This window comes from Liolophura sinensis, chromosome 7, assembly GCF_032854445.1.
Source record: "Liolophura sinensis isolate JHLJ2023 chromosome 7, CUHK_Ljap_v2, whole genome shotgun sequence".
Lineage (NCBI taxonomy): Eukaryota > Metazoa > Mollusca > Polyplacophora > Chitonida > Chitonidae > Liolophura > Liolophura sinensis.
Genome location: NC_088301.1, coordinates 25,600,583 through 25,620,174, shown reverse-complemented (window position 1 = coordinate 25,620,174; position 19,592 = coordinate 25,600,583). Strand labels below are relative to the sequence as shown.

Here is a 19,592-nt window from a genome sequence, read left to right as displayed (position 1 = left end):
ATATAGATAAATGAAAGCTTTATTGAGAAACATAAAGAGCGAACATACAAATATTACTTTCACACAGAATGCATTTGGGTGGGCAACATTTCTAGTACATGCTGTTCGGTTTGTTCTGTTAATGTATATTATTTACGTAACGCCTTTTTCAATGTAAAGTATGACTAAAAAAAAACCTGTCTTAGATCCCATGCCCCCTGCTGCAGATGCACTGTGAAGCCCTCGTCTTCCCATTGTTTCGAAGGGCTGTAAATGTATAATGTTAGTTGTAAACAAAAAAAATCGTTTAATTTACTTTTGACTTTAAATAAATGTTCATGAGTTTATTGGAATGTTTTTGTTTTGTGTTTTAGTATATATATATATATATTTTTTGCCTTATTTTAGTAGCATAACACACTTGCAGGTTAAATCAAAAACACAGCTTCCACCACCTGTGTTGAAGAGCCTCTTCGGAAATTGCATCCGGGGTAATCCAGCGTAATTCAATATCAGTTTATGAAAGTTTTTCTGAATTTTCTTGTTGGACAACCTGTCAAAATTCTGAATTGAGAGTTTGTTTGACCGGATGGTTTCACAGCTCATACTGGGGGAAACTATGCTGTGCCTGGTTTCCTGCCACCATAATACTGGCCGCCGCTGTATGAGTGAAATCTCCTTGAGTATGGTGTAAAACACCAGTCAGATAAATCACAATCTTTTGTTATTCTCAAGCCCTTACAGGTTCAGACGGTTGAAGTGTTCTCAGACTTGCTGTGAGGCTGTCGATCAATGACATTGCAGCTGAAGGAAACCAGCAATTACATAATGCAATGAGCCCATCAACTCAGGGTTATCATAAGTAATGAAAACTTTACCAGCCCTTGACCAACGTTTGAAAGTCATATAGTTTAAACTGGTGTCTAAAATATTACAAATAGTTAAAGTACTAGTATGGAAGAGATGCATACTGCATCTAGCCCAATATTCTTAAGTCACCCATGGCCTAAACTTGACCATGTTGGTTGATCAAGTTGGATAAGCTAGCTTATGTAAATATTCTTGCCATAACTGGCTGAATTCAAGCTTAATCCCCACTGACAGTTCTGATGGGCTTAATACAGATGGTTAATACAGAAGATAGGGGCTTTGGTGAATCGTAATGACTTAATATGTCCACAGGAGGATGCATATCATGTGGTGACATGTTGTAACAGGTATGGGATAGTTAGTGGAGTCTAAAATTACTGCGTCTTGATTTGGCCAATGCATTGATTTGAGGTCTTCAATCTTAAAACAAGCTGGTGACAAAAGAAAAATTTGAGATATGACAAATAGTAGTGGATTATTGACTACTGGTCGTTTAAATTAAACAAAAAAGAAAAAGGCTGAATTGAGGACAGTCTATTTTTTTTTTCAAAATGAATTTACGGATGCAAAACTCGTATCTCCTTCTAATATGCATGATGAAAGTTAATGATACCTAAAGAAAACTACCCTAAAAATACGAAGCTGCGGCTTAAAACAAGCCGGCATTTCAAGATGGCAGCCCCCATCAGCAACATGCTAAAAGTTCTAAGACGCTGTTGTCGGCATGATAAAATGGCAAAATTAGCCACTGCCACTGGGTACCAGGGAACGACTAGAGGTAACATGTTTTCCAGAACAAATACAGCACAGACTTTGAAAATTCACAACCCACAAGAAGTTCAAATGGTGATAAGAAGAGGCTTCAAAGTTTCGGCAGGTATGTTACAACAACAACACAAAACGAAGAGCGCGCATCTGTCAAGGTGAAGTCAAGCTATGCCCTTTAGCATAACTAGAAAACTTCTGCAGAAATTAACTAAAGGTTAAGTAACATTGGAGTATTGGTTTTGCATTTTATTATTTGAAATTCATTCGGAAAACACCTCTTGAGTCACAACCGCTTTCATGAAATATGTGCTGCGCAAGAGCTCAAGTATATGCTAGTGCTCCAATTAAGTCTCTCAACACATAATATATAGTATATGTTGAGAGATGAGCATATAAGTTAGAGCTCCTGTGAATATGTGGTCATACATGTACGTGGACATGCTGTGCGCGTTTTTGCAATTTTGAAATGACACTTGACATACAGTTGACACTGTCATGTCTTGACTCATCTCCAATCATGTGATGGTACTCTCCTTCTGGTATGAATATTGAACATACGTTTGCACCCTGTCCGTTATGTTTTACACCAAATTAAAGTGAAACACTAACATATGCAGTTAAATTACAGCCAGAATGCCCTCTAGCCAGAACACCCTCTACAGATAATGCATAATGCTACCCACATGGGATTCGATATATGCCTTCAATCATATTGTATGGATTCTATATGTGTTCTATACATAAATGGCCTATGAATGTTGCTATTGTAAAATAGACATTTTAAAATTATTTCTGAAATTTAAAGTTGGTAAACTGATTGCATGTAAATGTGATTGTTTTTGTGTCTAGAGAAATGTACAAGGTAATTCGTTGTGGACTTGATATTTCTGATACAGATTACACAGTTAGGCCTACTAATATTTGTCCCATACTTCCAAAAATACCTTGACTTACAGTTGTAGACCGTCAACTGTAGACATGTTGGACCCCTGGCATTTGGGTATAGGGTGTTTAGGTAGATGGCATTCTTGCTAGAGGGCGTGTGACCTGATCCCATACTGCTTTCCATCTAGCTTGTTAGAGAAAATGGCGTTCCTTGAAATGAACGTGTTAGTGTCTTTTTTAACTTGTCAAAGATTGTGAATAACTCTTCTGTGGGGGTCCGCCTATGCTTGCAATGTTGGTATTCCTTGTACTGGTCATGATCAAATGGAAATTGTCTTTTATTCTTTAAGCGTTGATAATTTTGAGATTTTTTTGTCCATGGATGCCTTTTCTTGCCCACCAGTAAGCCATTATTTGCATTATCATTTTCGATCCATTTATTTTCTGTATCAACGTGAAGTACAGGATATACTTATTTTTCTATCAGGCCCATTACAACATGGTGATTATGAATGGCAAGATCCGAAATCTGAAGATGAAGTGTAAGTATGACAGAAAATACAAAAAAGCCTCACTCTAAAGTTAACTTGAGAGATACAGCTTTCGCAGGGTTAATTTGTGCAAGTTTGAGAAAACTCACACTCACTGGATCACTAGTACAGTGGCCTAGTGATTGTAGCAGTCCTCAAGAGACCCAAATTCTATCCTGATCAAGATTATGATTCCATGGATTTTAAGTGCCACTTGTTGTTTCTTTGCTTAACACTGGGACAGATCTATGTGTTGTCAGTGTACCATAAATTCTCCACAAATTCAACCAAAGTACACGTTTTGACATATTAGAAGAATTTTATCATGTCTGGACAGGTTATTTCATAATTTCTGTGAAGTCCATGTGTGCCCAACACAGTTTAGTATTCAAATCTTTGAGCTATGTTTTCAAATTGTATCCAAGGTTATCCTTTACTGGTCAGATTTGTATAGGATTTATGGCACTTTGACTTAGCAGGCATTGTTTGTGGTGCTTTAATGAAGCATTGTGTTAAGGATCTATATAGTACAGTTAAGAACAAAAACCTTCTATTGCAGCTAGTTAACAATGCGTAAGTCATAATATAGTCAAAAATGTTAATAGTATATTTGTTGGTATGATGAAGCTAAAATTCAGCTATCAGTATTCAGTGTAGGAGTTCTTATTAAACTTATCTGTGTGTTTTAAGGAAGTGAGATGCTTTATTTCATGTTACATTTTTCTGAGACTTAAAAATACAAGTAGGTATTTTTCTTTGTTACATTTTCCAAAACTTTATGTTTTGTAGAGTCAACATTGTCATAGTAAACAAGGCTGGTGAAAAAATTCCAATTCGAGGGAAAGTTGGAGACAACGTTCTTTATCTGGCTCACAGATATGGGGTGGAAATGGAAGGTAGGTTCATATCAACACAGTGGAAAATACAGTGGGAAACTTGTAAAACGCCCTCCTGCCTGTAACAGATCAATCCAAAGCTGTTGACTCTTTTGTTCTTTTCTTTATCAAGTCACAAATAGCGGTGTATGTGGGCTCATAAAACCTGTAGGAAGCACACAACCATTGCAACATCACAAGAAAAAAGAATGTGTTTTGTTGCGATTTGGACCTTTTTTTGTGGCTCGTCCTAGAATCTTACATTGTTATCATCCCTGATTGCCATTGTAAGTGTTAGATGGGTTAAATATGTTGATATACACTTGGCCCACTCAGGGTATAAATTCAAATCAAGGGTTAAATTATAATGTAAGCCCTGTGCATCTGATTTACTGCTAAGGAATTAAGCATGACGAGTTTGCCAGATGTCATTTTCTAGACGCTGTCTGCAGTTGCCATGGCTTGCATCATTTTCCTCAGGTCAGGTTTACATATAGACAAGAATGGCTTTCTATTGGGACAAAAGTTTGTTATCTGCATGTCGAAAAGGGTGTAGTCACATCCAAGATTTAAAGCCTCATATACCTTTCTCAACATGTCGAATACATTAGGACCATAAAAATTTGAAATTTTTTTTTTTTGTGAATCTACCGTATCTCTTGTTGTGTTTTAATGTATCCAATTATGCAGATATGGAAATTGTTTATAAACCAAGTCTGTTGTTGCTTTGTTATCAAGGAGCTTGTGAAGCATCGCTGGCCTGTTCAACCTGCCATGTGTATGTTCACCCAGATTATATGGACAAGCTGCCGGAGCCTGAAGAAGGGTGAGTTAAGATGTGAGAAAAGGCTTAAGCCTATGTTTATGGTATGTATGTTTGATAAGCTGCCTGAGCCTATAGAAGGGTGAGTTATCTCCCCCTGAAGTCCACCTGTGTCAACCAGAGCAGCTCTCAGTCAAGATGTGAGAAAAGGCTCAAGCCTATGTTTATGGTATGTATATTTGACAAGCTGCCTGAGCCTGAAGAAGGGCGAGTTATCTCCCCCTGAAGTCCACCTCCAACAACTTTCCTGTAAACCTGCTCGTCCTCAAGTCCTCTCATTCTGGTGCCAGTTTCATATGATGAGTTTTGTCATCAGCCCACAATTTGTAATCCAAATTAAACACTTAAATATATGCATCTAGTTGATACAATTTTCATTGCTGATTCTGTGCTGTGGTTGTGAAGCCTGTGCTGTGGTTATATTGTTTTAGCCAAGTTTTAAGTATGCAGCTTCAAATATTTGCTTTGTTAAGTCTAATTTAAGTTTTAGTCCACTTTTGAACATGTGGAAACCATCTTAATGTGCCCGAGTGTTACTTGTAAAGGAAATCATTACATTCCTGTTTTACAGTGATAAAATAAGTTATAAAATAAAAATTTTGCTAATCTGCACAGATCTTAACGCTTTACAGGTAGAGAGATTGGCCTTTCAAAAGCTATAAAGCTATAAATAAATTGTGTTTTTTTTTTTTTTGTGAAGCAGCATTCATTATTTTCAAGTGAATGTTGTGAGAAAAAACTTGGTTTTTGACTGGTGTTGATTAAGCTGTATGAAGTTGAGCTTCCAATCTATGAAAAGTGTAACATTTTCTTCTGTTTGTCAGAGAGGAGGACATGCTGGACATGGCTGTATTTCTCAAGGATAATTCCAGACTTGGTAAGGAAGACAGTAGACAGGATAAGAGAGTGTAATTTTATTCAGTGATAGGTGACTTGTAGGTAGATGTTTGTATGATATTCATATGAGGCATGGTTAATTCTTTACATTTTATAAGTTTAAATAAGCTTTATCAAATATAGGGAAAAAAAAAACATCTAGATAAAAATATATCTAGATAAAAATGTGTCGGGGCCTCCATGGCTTAGTCGGTTAGCGTGCTAGCGCAGCGTAACGACCCAGGAGCCTCTCACCAATGCGGTCACTGTGAGTTCAAATCCAGCTCATGCTGGCTTCCTCTCTGGCCGTATGTGGGTAGTTCTGCCAGCAACCTGCGGATGATCCCAGCTTGTGCCTGGTTTCCTCCCACCATAATGCTGGCCGCCATTGCATAAGTGAAATATTCTTGATTATGGCGTAAAACACCAATCACATAAATAAATGTATCAAATATGAGGCATGTCTAATTCTTTACAATTTTATAATTTTAAATAAGCTTTATCAAATATAACAGATGAGACTTTGATTCATTCAGAAAGTGTGTGTGTAAGCAGACATGTGTTGTGGTAACTTTGATACATATATGACAGCTGTGTCAACCAGAGCAGCTCTCAGTCAAGATGTGAGAAAAGGCTCAAGCCTATGTTTATGGTATGTTTGAGAAGCCCCATCTAGGGATTTCCGCTTTCGACTTTCACTATCTGATAAGTAATCACAACTTTTTAACTCAGATTAAATGACATTAGAGTTATCTGTGAACCCCCATAACAGGTAATATTAACGGCAAAGAAAAAACTCACACGAAGAATATGTCAGATGAAAGACCATCAAACATTGTCTGTAAAAATATTTTAATTTATTTTTTTAGATTTTTTTTTTTTTAGCCTAGTAAAATGCATTTGAGAGTTTGAATTCTATGCTGGCCTTTTCTGACAATATTTGATTTGATTTATTTATTTGATTGGTGTTTTACGCCGTATTCAAGAATATTTCAGTTATACGACGGCGGCCAGCATTATGGTGGGTGGAAACCGGGCAGAGCCCGGGGGAAACCCACAACCATCCGCAGGTTGCTGGCAGACCTTCCCACGTATGGCTGGAGAGGAAGCCAGCATGAGCTGGGCTTGAACTCACAGCAACCGCATTGGTGAGAGACTTCTGGGTCATTACGCTGCGCTAGCGCGCTAACCAACTAAGCCATGGAGGCCCCCTCTGACAATATTGGGATCAGTGACGTCACATCAGGTTTTGCCACTTAGCCCACACAGACTTCTACAGACCACTTAAAGAGCCTGATGTTTTAAACCATTTTACTCAGTTGGAAAAATTCTAAAAAAGTAAATCAAACCGTTTTCTAGGACAGGTTTTAGTGGTCTTTCATCTGATGTGTACTTCATTTCAGTGTTTGCCTTTAAAGTGGACTATGAAATAAAATGCAGAAATGGAGTACTTTATGATTTGTTTGTGCTAAGAATGCCAATTCTTCTTGTTTCAGGATGCCAGATTATTTTATCCAAAGACTTGGAGGGCATGGAACTGACATTGCCGAAGGCGACCCGTAATTTTTACGTGGATGGCCATGTCCCACAACCACATTGACGAATGTCTATTGTGGAGTCACTTAATACTAGATTGTCTGTGATACATGTATTTATCTGTAAATACTGTAACTGCCGTTAGAAATCCAGTGTTATTGCCGTAATTCCTCCACATTTTCGCATATGAAAGAACAACTTTCAGTGCAATTTATGCATATTTTGGTTTGATTTTGGAGACAAAACTACATTGGTTGGGTTGGTCAGTTTCAGGGCTTCACAGAACGTGCAACTTTATCTGTCTACACGGAATAATGCCTTCAGAACATGCCTGAGTAAACACCTTGCAAACACGTGAAAAGGATGAAGAATTACAGTATTGGTAAACTAGTCTCACAAAATCCCAGACTGTCTGATGTTATGTGGCATCCAGCGGACAGTCCAATAATGGAATTCTTTAAAAAAATTTTAGGAAACAACAACAGCAAAAGGATTTCAAATAGATTTTTTGGGATCATATTATTCACAGACTTTTTTTGTGTGCATTCAGATGTCTTTTTGCTCAGAGTGAAAACAAATGAGGCAAATGGTTTTCCTCTCAGCTGGCACTGTAGTGAATTAGAACTTTAACGTTTCTAGTCTTTGGTTGCATTAGGTGAAACCTGTTGTGTGCTGTTGTTTCATCTGTAAAGTGGTATATAGTCATGTTATGCTGTTGGAGCTGCGGTGAAACGTTCAACGTCACCAGAAGTGATATAATGAGTCCCACTCATTTCACAAAGCAAAAAAATGAATGAAAATGGGAAGATTCTAATCTTTTTTAAACAGCTCTGCTACAAGACTGTTCACAGGATGCCATGTAAGACAAGACGTAAATGGATTCCTGAACACCACGACCAAACGTGGTTGTGAGCAGGTGCGTGTGCTTGTGCTTGGGATGTTATTAGATATAGAAAATTTGGATGACTAATCTGCTGTTGTCTCATCTTCCCTTAGAACCTACCTCATGTACATGGAATCCAGAAATTCTATGAAATTTGCATATTTAATACTCAACTCATTAGCAACAGAAATCAAAAGATGTCATTCACTCACACATACTGGGAAAGAAATCATTTGGAACAAAATGTCAGCAGTCTCCTTCAGTGTAAATATATAATGGAGCACATGTAAAATTGTAAATTTTTGATTGTCATTGTGAGATATTCATTATTGCTATAAACTGCATTGTGTGAGTACAAGTTAGAAAAAAAAATCCAGTGTGTTTTAGTCAGAATGTTGAGTGAATTGTGTGAAAATCATTGATGTGCTATAACCATGCCATACATATCTAACTGGTGGTGAAGTCTATATGTTGCTTGTAACCCTGTAGACGAATCTTTTGGTAGAATTTTCCCTTTTTCTTGTGCAAAATGATGGTTGTCTCCAAAACTACCTGTTAATGTGACAGACTGGTGTAACTGCTGGGGAAGCCTAAATGAAACCAGACCCTGTGTGTTCACCTTTAAAGTATGATTTTGAGTATCTTTTTTTGAAAAACAACCTGTGAAAAATATACCATGTGTGTGTAAAATATCTTTGTAAATCATCATGACCTACCCCTTTAGTGAAGTCAGTGTGGAAAAGGGGGCCGAGGTGGCAGATGTGGTTGGCGTGCTAGCGCGCCGCACTGACCCAAGAGCCTTTCACCAATGAGGTGAGATCAAGGTCAGCTCATGCTGGCTTCCTCCACGGCCATAGGTGGGAAGGTCTGCTAACAAGATGTGGATGATCGTGAGTCTCCCCTGGGCTTGCCCAGTTTCCTCTCACCATAATGCTGACCGCTGCCGTATAAGAGAAATATTCTTCAGTATAGCATAACACAACAATGAAATAAATAAATGAATGTGGAAAAAACAGTTAGTTTGTTACATATGAAAAAAAACCCCATGAAATCTGTGATCCCAGGGTTTATGTGTTCTGATGGAAATGATGTATGAACTTTTGCTGTCAGAATTTTTTGTTTTTGTTTTTTTTTTTATGAATGCATAAAACAACTCAGGTAAATTGACAAGAGGCCAGATTTCCCTGGTTATGTCTGACCATTTGCTAACTATCACACTATTGCCTATGCTCTGGATTTACTCTTCATGATGTATGTCTTTTGAATTAAGGGCTTTGAAGCATTTGAAGCACAGGAATAAATGTAGGCTACGTGAAAGACGTATTATGTTACTGTGATATCACTGAATTTTCCTTAAAGGTTTTGTATATCGCCAACTCGAATAATTTTCTCTTTTTAGTATGAAGAAAATGTTGTCATCAGTTTAACTGGATTTTTAAAGAATGTGCAAATCTAACTGAATTTCCATATTTGACAAGGGCATCTCTTTTTAAATTATTTGAACTTCTACCCTTGCTGCTTATGCTGTATGTACACTTATATATATATGTATGTTTTGTATGGTAACCATGGCGATGCTGCAGGTGAATCAGGAGTTGCAGCCGTGCCTGCTTATTAACTCAGGAAACAATTAGCACATGCGCAGCTTTCTTTCACTCATGTATGAACTTTATGACCTATAAAACTGTCATAAGCCACCAAATTGCCATGCTCATACTTCTGCCCAGGGCTTCTGATCTTTTACCTATAGCTGCGTGGTGTGACAGTAATTTATCAGTGGCTCAGCATGCCTGTGTATAGTACATTCAAAGGAAAGCATAAATAATATTAATTAGCTGCTGAGTGAAATAGGTAGCCGTAGGCTATAGGCTCAATTTTAGATGTCGTTGGTTTTGTTTCCTTCTTCATTCAAGCCTGACCACAGAAGGAGAAACCTCGAGATTCACCTGGTCTCCACTGTTATGGGGGCCTTGATGATGAAAAGCAGTCCACACAACTTTAAAAGGAGAAGAAAACATTAAAAATGATGCCTAACTCAGATGAAAGAGCATCAAAACTTATTTGCAAATATGATCTTTAATATTTTTTTGGATTTTTTTTCAAGAGAAAAGGGTATTTGAAAGTATTTCTGTACAGTGGGTATTTTGGACCAACTTTTGGTATTTATTGTTGTTGCATAATAATGTTCTAAATAAGGACATGGTGCTTGTCTAATAAATTTATTTGAATGTAAATTTGTTGTTTATATCAAAACATATGCATTTAACCTAAATTATCAAAAAATTTATGAACATATTAAAAATATAAATATGATCCAACTTGAGGTTTAATACATTTCTTATCTGAAAAGAACAAATTCTAGTGCAAAAATATTTATGAAACCTGTGCTATATCCTCATTTATGACATTATTAAACAAAGACTATAAATACCAAAAGATGGTCCCAAATTCCCACTATACAAATATTATTTTCAAGGGTGTTTTTCTCCTTGAGGAAAAATTGGAAAAGATATTGAAAACCACATTTGGGAATAACTTTTCGCACTCTTTCATCTGAACTTTATGACATTTTCGTGGTCTTACATGAAGTTTGATTGTTCACTTGTTTAATCCCCCAATATGACATGTCTCGCTGAGCTTGCACTGTTGGTGGAAATATGTTATTAGTAAATCGTAAAGTTCATCAGTCATTTAGCAAGGGGCGATGGTTTACGTGGGTTGGGGGTGGGGGAGCGGGGTGGTCGTATGGGAGGTCTTGGGGGCGGAGCATGAGATGTCATGCCCTATTTTGATAAATCTGAAAGGAAATATGAAAAATTGTAAAAAAAAGTGAAAATGTGTCTTTGAATTAAAAAATCTGGCTAAATATATGGCGCTTTACTCCATAATGTTAACTCCTGTGACCAAGTAAAAACTCATAACAAATAAATAAATCAAGATTGACCAATGATAATGGCTTTACATCCTATCTACAGTGCCTAACCAATCAGTGTTAATTGTGTAATTACACCTTGGCGTCACAGCTTACTCCTGCGGTATAACTACCCTGTCCACTGTTCATATAGGGCTTGACTTTATAATCAGTCACAATTAATCGATCACACCACAGCTGATTATACATTATATATTCAGACACAACATGTTATAACTATATGTTATAAACCTATGTAACCCACCCACACATAATCACACATACAAATGAATAACAGGGATTAATTGTAGCATAGAATGTGTGCACAGTTCCTAACCTCTCATCCCTGATGGCCAAAAGTTCTCTGTCTATTGACACATGAGACTCCATGTTCAAATCCAACTTTGATCAAGGAGTTTTCACTCTGAGGTTTACCAGGTGGGCCTACCTATAAAGTGCATTGATTTCCAGTGAGCCCTGTCCATTTTTTTTCCACTCTGAAAACTGACTGCTTACATTTTTTTTTTGAAAATAGTCTTTCTTTGTACATGTATTTTGATGGTTGTTTAATGCCTTACCTCGTAATTTTTCACAAACATGGTAATAGCAAGTATGTGATGATTGGAGGAAACCTGAATGCCAAGTGTATTTAAACTGTTATAACAATTGGCAAGGTATATTGACAAACTTTTCCACATCAGACATATCTCATCTTCGTGGAAACTTCATGTAAGACTACATGAAAAAAGAGAGCGCAACTTTGACTGATTATACCTCATTCACACAGCCAAAATTTATCAGAATCTTAACTGGTTTTAATCTAAGCAAGTTGTAAAAATGCGTGTGTTCACAGGACTATATATGGCCAAGCTGGTTTTTATGCCAGTTCACGGATTTGCCTGTTCACAAGGTCACATTTAAGCCGGTTTAGTAATTATGTCGTCATCCTCACCTCCACATACCCGGGACATTTAATCCAGTTACCATTCACATGACACAGATAAACCTGCTCAATCCCTGAAACTGGCTTAAAGCTACCTCACTAGCTGGGGCAAATAAACAGGATTAAATGCTCCCACCCCCACGGGTGGCGTCAAACTGGAACAAAGCCACTTTCACAAGTTAAACCAGCTTAAATTTGCCCGTGTGAACGGGGTGTTATTAACAACAAGTTCTCAAGAACAATGGAAGCAGGAAAATCTTGAAAATTCAAAGTACAGACATGAAAAAACTTTAATTGGCATCAAAAACCAATCTGGTTTATACAGGTGTGGTATATAATCTGTTCGTGTACTTCCCCATGAAATGAAAACTCAAAAAACCTCTTCATATTTATCTTTTCCTTTTTTTTAATTTGTCTGTCTTCTGGTTGATTCTGTTTGAGCTATTATTGTGCCATCCTGGGGGTTAATCCTCAAAATAGTTACTCAGCTATTGCGCATATGTTGTCATGGCGATTGACACATACTGCAGTGAGAAACGGTCACCTGCAGCTTAAGCCAAGGGTATCTAATAGTTTCTTTGATCCATTGATGAGTCACTTTTTCATTCATGGAGTTTAAGTTTGAAGTATGTTGTCGTGTTCTCAAGGCAGTTTCCAGGTAGTCAAAAGCATGTAGAATTTTATTCATTGTGACTAATTTTAAAATCATTATTTGAGATGATTATTTTTCATGTGTTATTTTATGAGGATTTTAGAAACAGCACTTAAAAGATGTCTGAAAGGTAATATAAACTGGTTTTAAGGAAAATGAATAAATGGCCAAAAATTAAAAATTTTTTTTTTTTATTATTGAGGAATATTTTATATTTCTTAATAACATCTCTGTTTTATGCATAGTGTCTGTCAGTGGTCGGAAATATTTGGAAATGATGTCATAGATGAATATACTACTTCATTTCCGGACTGAACGCTGGAGCCTTAGGAAAAGTAGTTCAGAGCCATTTTTACACCCCAAGATGAAAGTTCAGAAGCTTGTCTGAACTTTTATGTGTTAGGGCCACATCATATACTCTGTATTAAGAAATAAAACCATACGCCTTTCAATTACCCTTTAAAGGGTGTATAATAGGTGTAAGAATTCCACACGTAGAGGGCGATTATTCAATCAAAGGCCTGGTGTGCAATTAAGCATCACATGAAACGCATAATCTCTAAGCCACCACATGTGCATGCTAACCTGCTGTGTACGCATATTGTAATTAGCTGGCTTAATTAGTTTCATTATACCTTTACCTGTATTTGTAAGGGACAGGCTGAGGTTTTAATTGTACCCCATGAATCCATTTCTGCACAGACTCTTAAGTGCTGGTGTACATGTATATTGATTGGTCGATTCTCTGTTGGTGTTATATATTGTGTTTTTCTTGTTTTGTGCTTTTTTTCTTTTTATTAGAGTATATACATTGTGAGGATTGTGTTACATCTTTTCATTATTTTGTACACCTGCATGGAATTTGTAGCTTACCCTAAATGACTTAAAATTTTGCCCACAAAACTGCATTTTCTATATATAAGTCAAATAAATCTTACATCTTACAATTTTCCAGTAGAATATCATCCCATGTTCCAAGAAAACCTCAAAACACCCATCTAAAATTAAAAGAACTCTCACAATCAGGAAAAATGGGCAAGTTAGTCAAGGATAAAATTCATGGTCATTTAGGGTATATTTTACAATCTGGACAATATCTATAATTGTTTCAAAACACCACAGCTTAATCCCAAAGCTTCTATTTTGAAATTTTGTGACGTCAAAGTGGGCCAGCTACATTCTCCTGACAGTCAATTCAGCTGTTACTTTTTTTTACACACGAAAAGCAGAAAGAGAGATAAGAAATAGAAATTTTCTGTCAAACATCACACTGGACAGTTGAAACTCAAAAGACAAACTTTCACAATCTAAGGAAATGGAACAGAAGAAGCCTGTACTGTTGACAACAGTTTTTGCAAAAATTGAGAGCCTTGCAGTTCCACCTCTAAGTGTCGGTACTTAGAAGAGAACTGCAATTATAATATTATTAATGCTCTGAACGCTTCTGTATATAGATGTATATTTGTGACCACCAGCAAGAGTTCAAGCCTACAGCACTGTTGGACATGACATATGCAGTGGTCTGAAATGATCTCATAGATATCTGTATGTTGCAAATTGAATGGTATTGGGATACCATTAAAAATAACCTGTGACTCCATGGGTCATTTCAAATTTCTTGTGGACTAATTTGTTCTGTAATTCATGTGTATAGTGTTACATGAAAAATGTGACAGATAACTAGATATCAGGTAAAAGTCAGCACCCTCAGCTAAACCTTTCGTACATGAATCTGTGTTGGTAATTATTTCCTGTTTGTAATCAACAGACATCATCACTGTAAAAACGCACAGACAAACAGACAAGACCAGGTGGGTATATGGCTCGCTGGCTTAATTCATTGTACAGGTACATGTGTAACATTGTTGCCACACCTTGTAGGTCATAGCCTTCACCTGGCTATTCTATATGTCCATTGTCCATGATGACGTAGGCAAGTACGTGAGGAGACTGTAGAAAGCTGGACACTGGATTGATTTGAGAATAGGAGAACCTTGTTCTCCTATACAAAGTGTAATTTGGGTGGGTGACACGTGGTGTATCTCTGTTGCTATGCAGTTGTTTACCTCATTATATAGAATGTTGGCTGATCCTGTACCAAACCATTGCGCTCTGTCACTGCTACAGTAAACACCTGGTTAAATGGTTAGCTATGTAAAGCCATAAATATTGTAAATATAAGTCTCTGGTCAAGTCAGCTTCAGGCTATATACCTTTACCATCTAATTGCATTTGTTGCCTTAACCTCATTTGTACCCAGGTTAAGTATAGCGGTAATGGTTTTGAGTTTATTTTATGCTGCCTACTGGTAGATCTAATAAGCACTGGGTTTTTCTTTTTTTTTTCATTCTTTTCCTTTCTTTGTTTTTGTTTATTGGAGGGATTGATCATTGTATCAGCCAGTATAAAAGCTGAAATGAATTGGGATGGAGCCTGATGTGTTTAATACAAATGTAAATATTTACTTGTATATTGATTGACGGGAATGAAACGATACAAGTTCCCAGTTATAATATCGATAATGGTTTGTGCATGTATGAGCAAATAAAACTGATGAAAAGAAGTCTTATGTCTTCATGGTTGTTTATATACAGTAATTATTCAACCTTTTCTATTTAAGCATATTCTGAGCGCATTCGTCTGTGTAGATTGATAAAATTATACTTTTTGTGACGCCCTGAAATCAGCAAATCCAAGCAATGTACATAAATTGCAATGAAAGTTGCTCTTTCATATGCAAAAAGGTTGAGGAATTAGGGTAGTCTATATATAATGTTGACTCCATAATGTGCAACGTACCATTCAGGCTTCTTTTTAAGTCTGACTGATACCCTAGATATCAGGCAGAGTGGTATAAGACTGCATTCCTCTTTTAATGGGATATTACATTAGGATTAATTAGGCAGCTATCATTAGTTCTGATGCCAGTATCACTTTAGTGGCATGGACTCTCCCTGCCACAACCGGTCCGGATAGCACAGTTGGTATAGCGTCCGCTTCGGGACCGGTAGATCCAGGATCAATCCTTGGTCGAGTCACACCTAAGACTTTAAAAGAGGAAGTTGTAACTTCCTCGCTTGGCGTTGAGCATGAAGGGGATAGTGCAACGACTGGTTGACCCGTATCAGTATAATGGCTAGGGCGGGGCGGCTTACTTGCCTTTGGTAAGTCGTCTCAGTGATGCAGCACTAAATAAAAGAGCGGTGGAAATCCGTCCTGCAACAAGGAGGCACATTACACGTGCATGCACCCTAATGATTCCTTCGTCGCCATATGACTGAAAAATTGTTGAGTACGACGTTAAACCCCAAGCACTCACTCACTCACTCTCCCTGCCACAAGAAAGACACAGAAGATGTACACATACCTGTAATGACTCATCATCATAATATGAAAAATTGTTAAGTATGATGTTAATACCAAGCATACAAGCATACTGGTACATACATTAGTTCTGTGTATAGAGTTGTAAAGCGAGTTTCTTTTTTCTTTGGAGGTAGGCATAAATCAAATTTCACTAATAAACCACAAATCATCAAATATTTATTATTCCCAGTATATGTCAATTTGGACAAAGAACTGAAAGATGTTACAATCTTCAATCAGTGAACAAGTTCATTAAAAGATACACAATTTATTCCCATAATAGTAAATATTTCTTAGGGTGACCTTAGCAATGTTGCAAGTCTGAATGTGTGCCACACGAGGGAAAGTTTGTCAGTGACTTGTTTAAGGTTTGGCTGTTTTATTTTTTTGTAATGGGAGTTTTCTTCACCCATAATCACTATGACCACTGTGAAGAATTCACGAGTATGGTGTTAAACACCAATTACTGGAACACACATGTATATGCAATCTGTCCACACTTATCCACACCGTAGCCAGTTTGTTAAATATATTACAGTTAAAATAATATCAAAGGCGGCATCTGTGACATGGTCTTGAAATATGCTTTGGGTTTTATGTCATACTTAACAGTTTTTCACACAAGAGGAGAATGGTCTTGAAATTCTATTACACATTGATGACAAGAAGCATGCACCGTACTCTTCACTTCCTTGCAGCTGGGAGGTCAATAATGTACAGAACTTACAGTATGTGCGTACAAAAGAAGGCATTCATTCCAGAAGAATCTTAACCTTTCTATTAATTGGAAACTCCACTCTACTTTCAGTTTGTGCAAGTACGTCCTTTCAATACCTTAATGGAAGGTCACTGATTGAATACTGTTCAATAATCTCACTGAAATGTGACTTATTCAGATATTGATTTACTTTTATCATTGTGATTACATTAGTATTTAAGAACAAAAAGATAATTCATCTTGTACTCAGAAGGTTAACTGGTCCCTGTATTTGTCATTGTGGTACTTGAAACATTTTCTTACCTGATTACTCTGGAGAAATGATTGTCCTGGCAATTCTGCCACTTTACGTTCAACCGAAAGTCATTCTTATTTCAGATCTTTTCTCATCAGGGACTAGCTTAAAAAAGGGCAAATAAATGTCATAAAATATAATTAAAATGAATCTTGCACTCTTTCCAGTAAAGATCACCCTACTTTCCAAATTACCCTCAAAACACCTTTCTGAGATCAATAAAGTTCTTGGCTGGATTGTAATTTTGTAAACTCTGCAACAGTCATAGATGAAATTTTAGGTCAATCACTTGACAATCCAGTAATTTCAGCTGTCACAGAATAATTTAATAATAAAGTTCTAAATGTATCAGGAGCAATTCAAATTGCTCTACTAAAAGAACTTTTCCGTTACCTGTTCTGCAAATTTTAGCCAATATATAGGTAAGTCTAGCTGGAATATTGAGTTCTTTTTTCTCACATGGTTGGACCATTTAATGAAAAACATATTCATACCTTTACTTTACCAAAAGGTTGGTAAAGTAAAGTAATACTCTCCTTTCAACACTACTAATATCTGTCTCAAATTTTTTAAGAATTAGGGTATTTGATAATGCCATAATCAAGAATCTCTCACTCTTTCGATGATATGTTTTAGGCGGAGGTAACTCAAGTTCGCAGAATAAGGCACTTCTGTTTCACTGGTAGGCAAGTGATCTCCTACAAACTTTATGCAAGACTACTTGAAACAGCACCATTGGCAGCAAGTGGGGGACTGGAGGACAAGCTACACAAAAGGTTCAAATGATGGAAGAAGGCATTGTTTCCTTCTGTGAGGTTTCAGCGCATGTGTACTTCATATGTTATATGAGTACACATACATCCATAATTGTGACGTAATAAAAGAAAGAACAAGACATTGTAGTAGTTCTGGACCGTCTTCTTGCAGGCAAGGAGTTTTACGAACTCCCCATTGCCACAAATGAGAAACATTGTCATGACAACAAAGGAAGCAGGAGACATGGCAGTTTAAAATTCTCTGCACGAAGGATGATATTGAACTCACGTCTTGTGTTACCCAGCGATTGAAAGGTGCGCAAGCACTTTGATCACTCCTCTACAATCAGCCTCCAACCATTGCTTTGTGCACAACTGTTCTATTACGTGGCTTTTCACAGCCTATGTCCTGCTTGTCACATTATACTGAGGCCTTAAGAGCTACTGAGAATGAATAGCTGAAATACCTGAGCTGCAATCCAGCCTATTATAATACTGGATCCATCGATCAGCTATTCATTTGTTGACATATTTTATATGCCGTCGATACTTTGGCTTATCATTTATTGTATTACATCGGTGAAAACCAATAACGTTAGCGCAGATCATTTGCTGAAAACCTCCAGCTGTGTGTATAGATCTGGCATCTTTCCCTGAGATTGGCAACATCCAGTAATTCTGGTTGGTTGATTTCTATCCATTAACATGCATAACCTGGCAATAGAATGCGTGATTGCACATGTACATTTTCAACCTCCTGGAAGTATTAATCAAGCCAACAGGTGCCAAGCCGAGCAGGTGGTTACAAGGTCTACCTGTAGGAATGCACAATGTGGGGGTCTCTGTGCCAGATTGATTATTGTTCTCTTATAATACACGAGTATAACGTTAGAAGCTTGGCCACAAACTGCCATTGCAAAGGCAGGAATGAACAACAGGCTACACAGCTTGGGCCTGAGTTACATTAAGCGAGAAAGTTACTTTATAAAGCTATCAACGTTAAAACGTGTGGGTCAAATTAGACACTGGTACCCTTGGATGCTACCTGAATTTCTCACCCACACTGATGACATGACGTGGCTTATGAACAGCATGTGACCACAACAGTAATCAAGAAATAATGCAGGAACAGGCTTTTAGCAAGTTACAGCATTTGTTTATGGCCAAACAGAGCTCTACAAAGTGCATATACCCACACGTATAATGCCGATACATGTATACAGAGTAATAGTAAAATGTAACCCGAGGCCAACATCACAAATATGTTCATGTAAGGGCTGTGGGTGGGGGGAGGAATCCTCCAACAAAGGGCCTAATTACTCTGAAGTTTTTATTGGGCATCAATTGAATTTCTTTCTTTCTTCTCCGTGTTTCCTTTATTTCCTTCTTTGGCCATCATAAACCTGAAAACTTTTCCTTTTTTCTGATCAGGTTGTGTCACAAAGGATTTTTTGAGGATGGACCAAAATCACCACTTTGTATTTACATGTGATAACTTTCAGTTTCAGATGAAAAACCTTTGCAGTCAAATGCATAAATTTACAGTCAAAGGCATAAATTTACATTTGAAACATTCAGCTTCTAAATTTAGATCAGATCACGTGGGAAAATGGAAAAAAAGATTCAATTTGGTTCATGAGGAAGTCTTAACCAGCTACCTAGTAGATTGGATTAAACCCATAGGTCAAGAGCATCACTCTGACAAGCTTCAAAACGAAATCAACTCTAGCCTTCACTGAAACAGCAATCCGCACAGTTTTAGCTGCAACAAATGACTTTATATTCACCATGTCTGTTTGTTGGTGTATCTGTCAGTCTGTCAAATTTTATTATCTTCTATCCTCACCTACGCATTTCTTTATGTTAGAGGTCGTTCCTTCATCCCTTGATGGTTGACTCCATGCAGCGCCTTGATGATGGAGTTTTT

At 37.2% G+C, this 19,592-nt stretch overlaps 1 protein-coding gene across 1 annotated transcript; it reads left to right on the top strand.

Moving 5' to 3' along the window:
* The first annotated feature begins 1,617 nt into the window (after positions 1 to 1,617).
* LOC135471751 (adrenodoxin-like protein 1, mitochondrial) lies at positions 1,618 to 7,719 on the top strand. Its single transcript, XM_064751078.1, has 6 exons — positions 1,618 to 1,726; positions 2,990 to 3,044; positions 3,822 to 3,928; positions 4,646 to 4,733; positions 5,555 to 5,607; positions 7,103 to 7,719. Exons 1-6 carry the CDS (start codon positions 1,633 to 1,635, stop codon positions 7,204 to 7,206), a joined length of 501 nt encoding a protein of 166 aa, XP_064607148.1. The 5' UTR covers positions 1,618 to 1,632; the 3' UTR covers positions 7,207 to 7,719.
* The last annotated feature ends 11,873 nt before the right edge of the window (positions 7,720 to 19,592 follow it).

Coding starts and splice junctions, on each gene's coding strand:
- LOC135471751 (XM_064751078.1), top strand. CDS start 1,633: ATGTTTTCCAGAACAAATACAGCACAGACTTTGAAAATTCACAACCCA. Junction 3,929..4,645: donor ATATGGGGTGGAAATGGAAG/GTAGGTTCATAT, acceptor TTTGTTATCAAG/GAGCTTGTGAAGCATCGCTG. Junction 4,734..5,554: donor CTGCCGGAGCCTGAAGAAGG/GTGAGTTAAGAT, acceptor TCTGTTTGTCAG/AGAGGAGGACATGCTGGACA.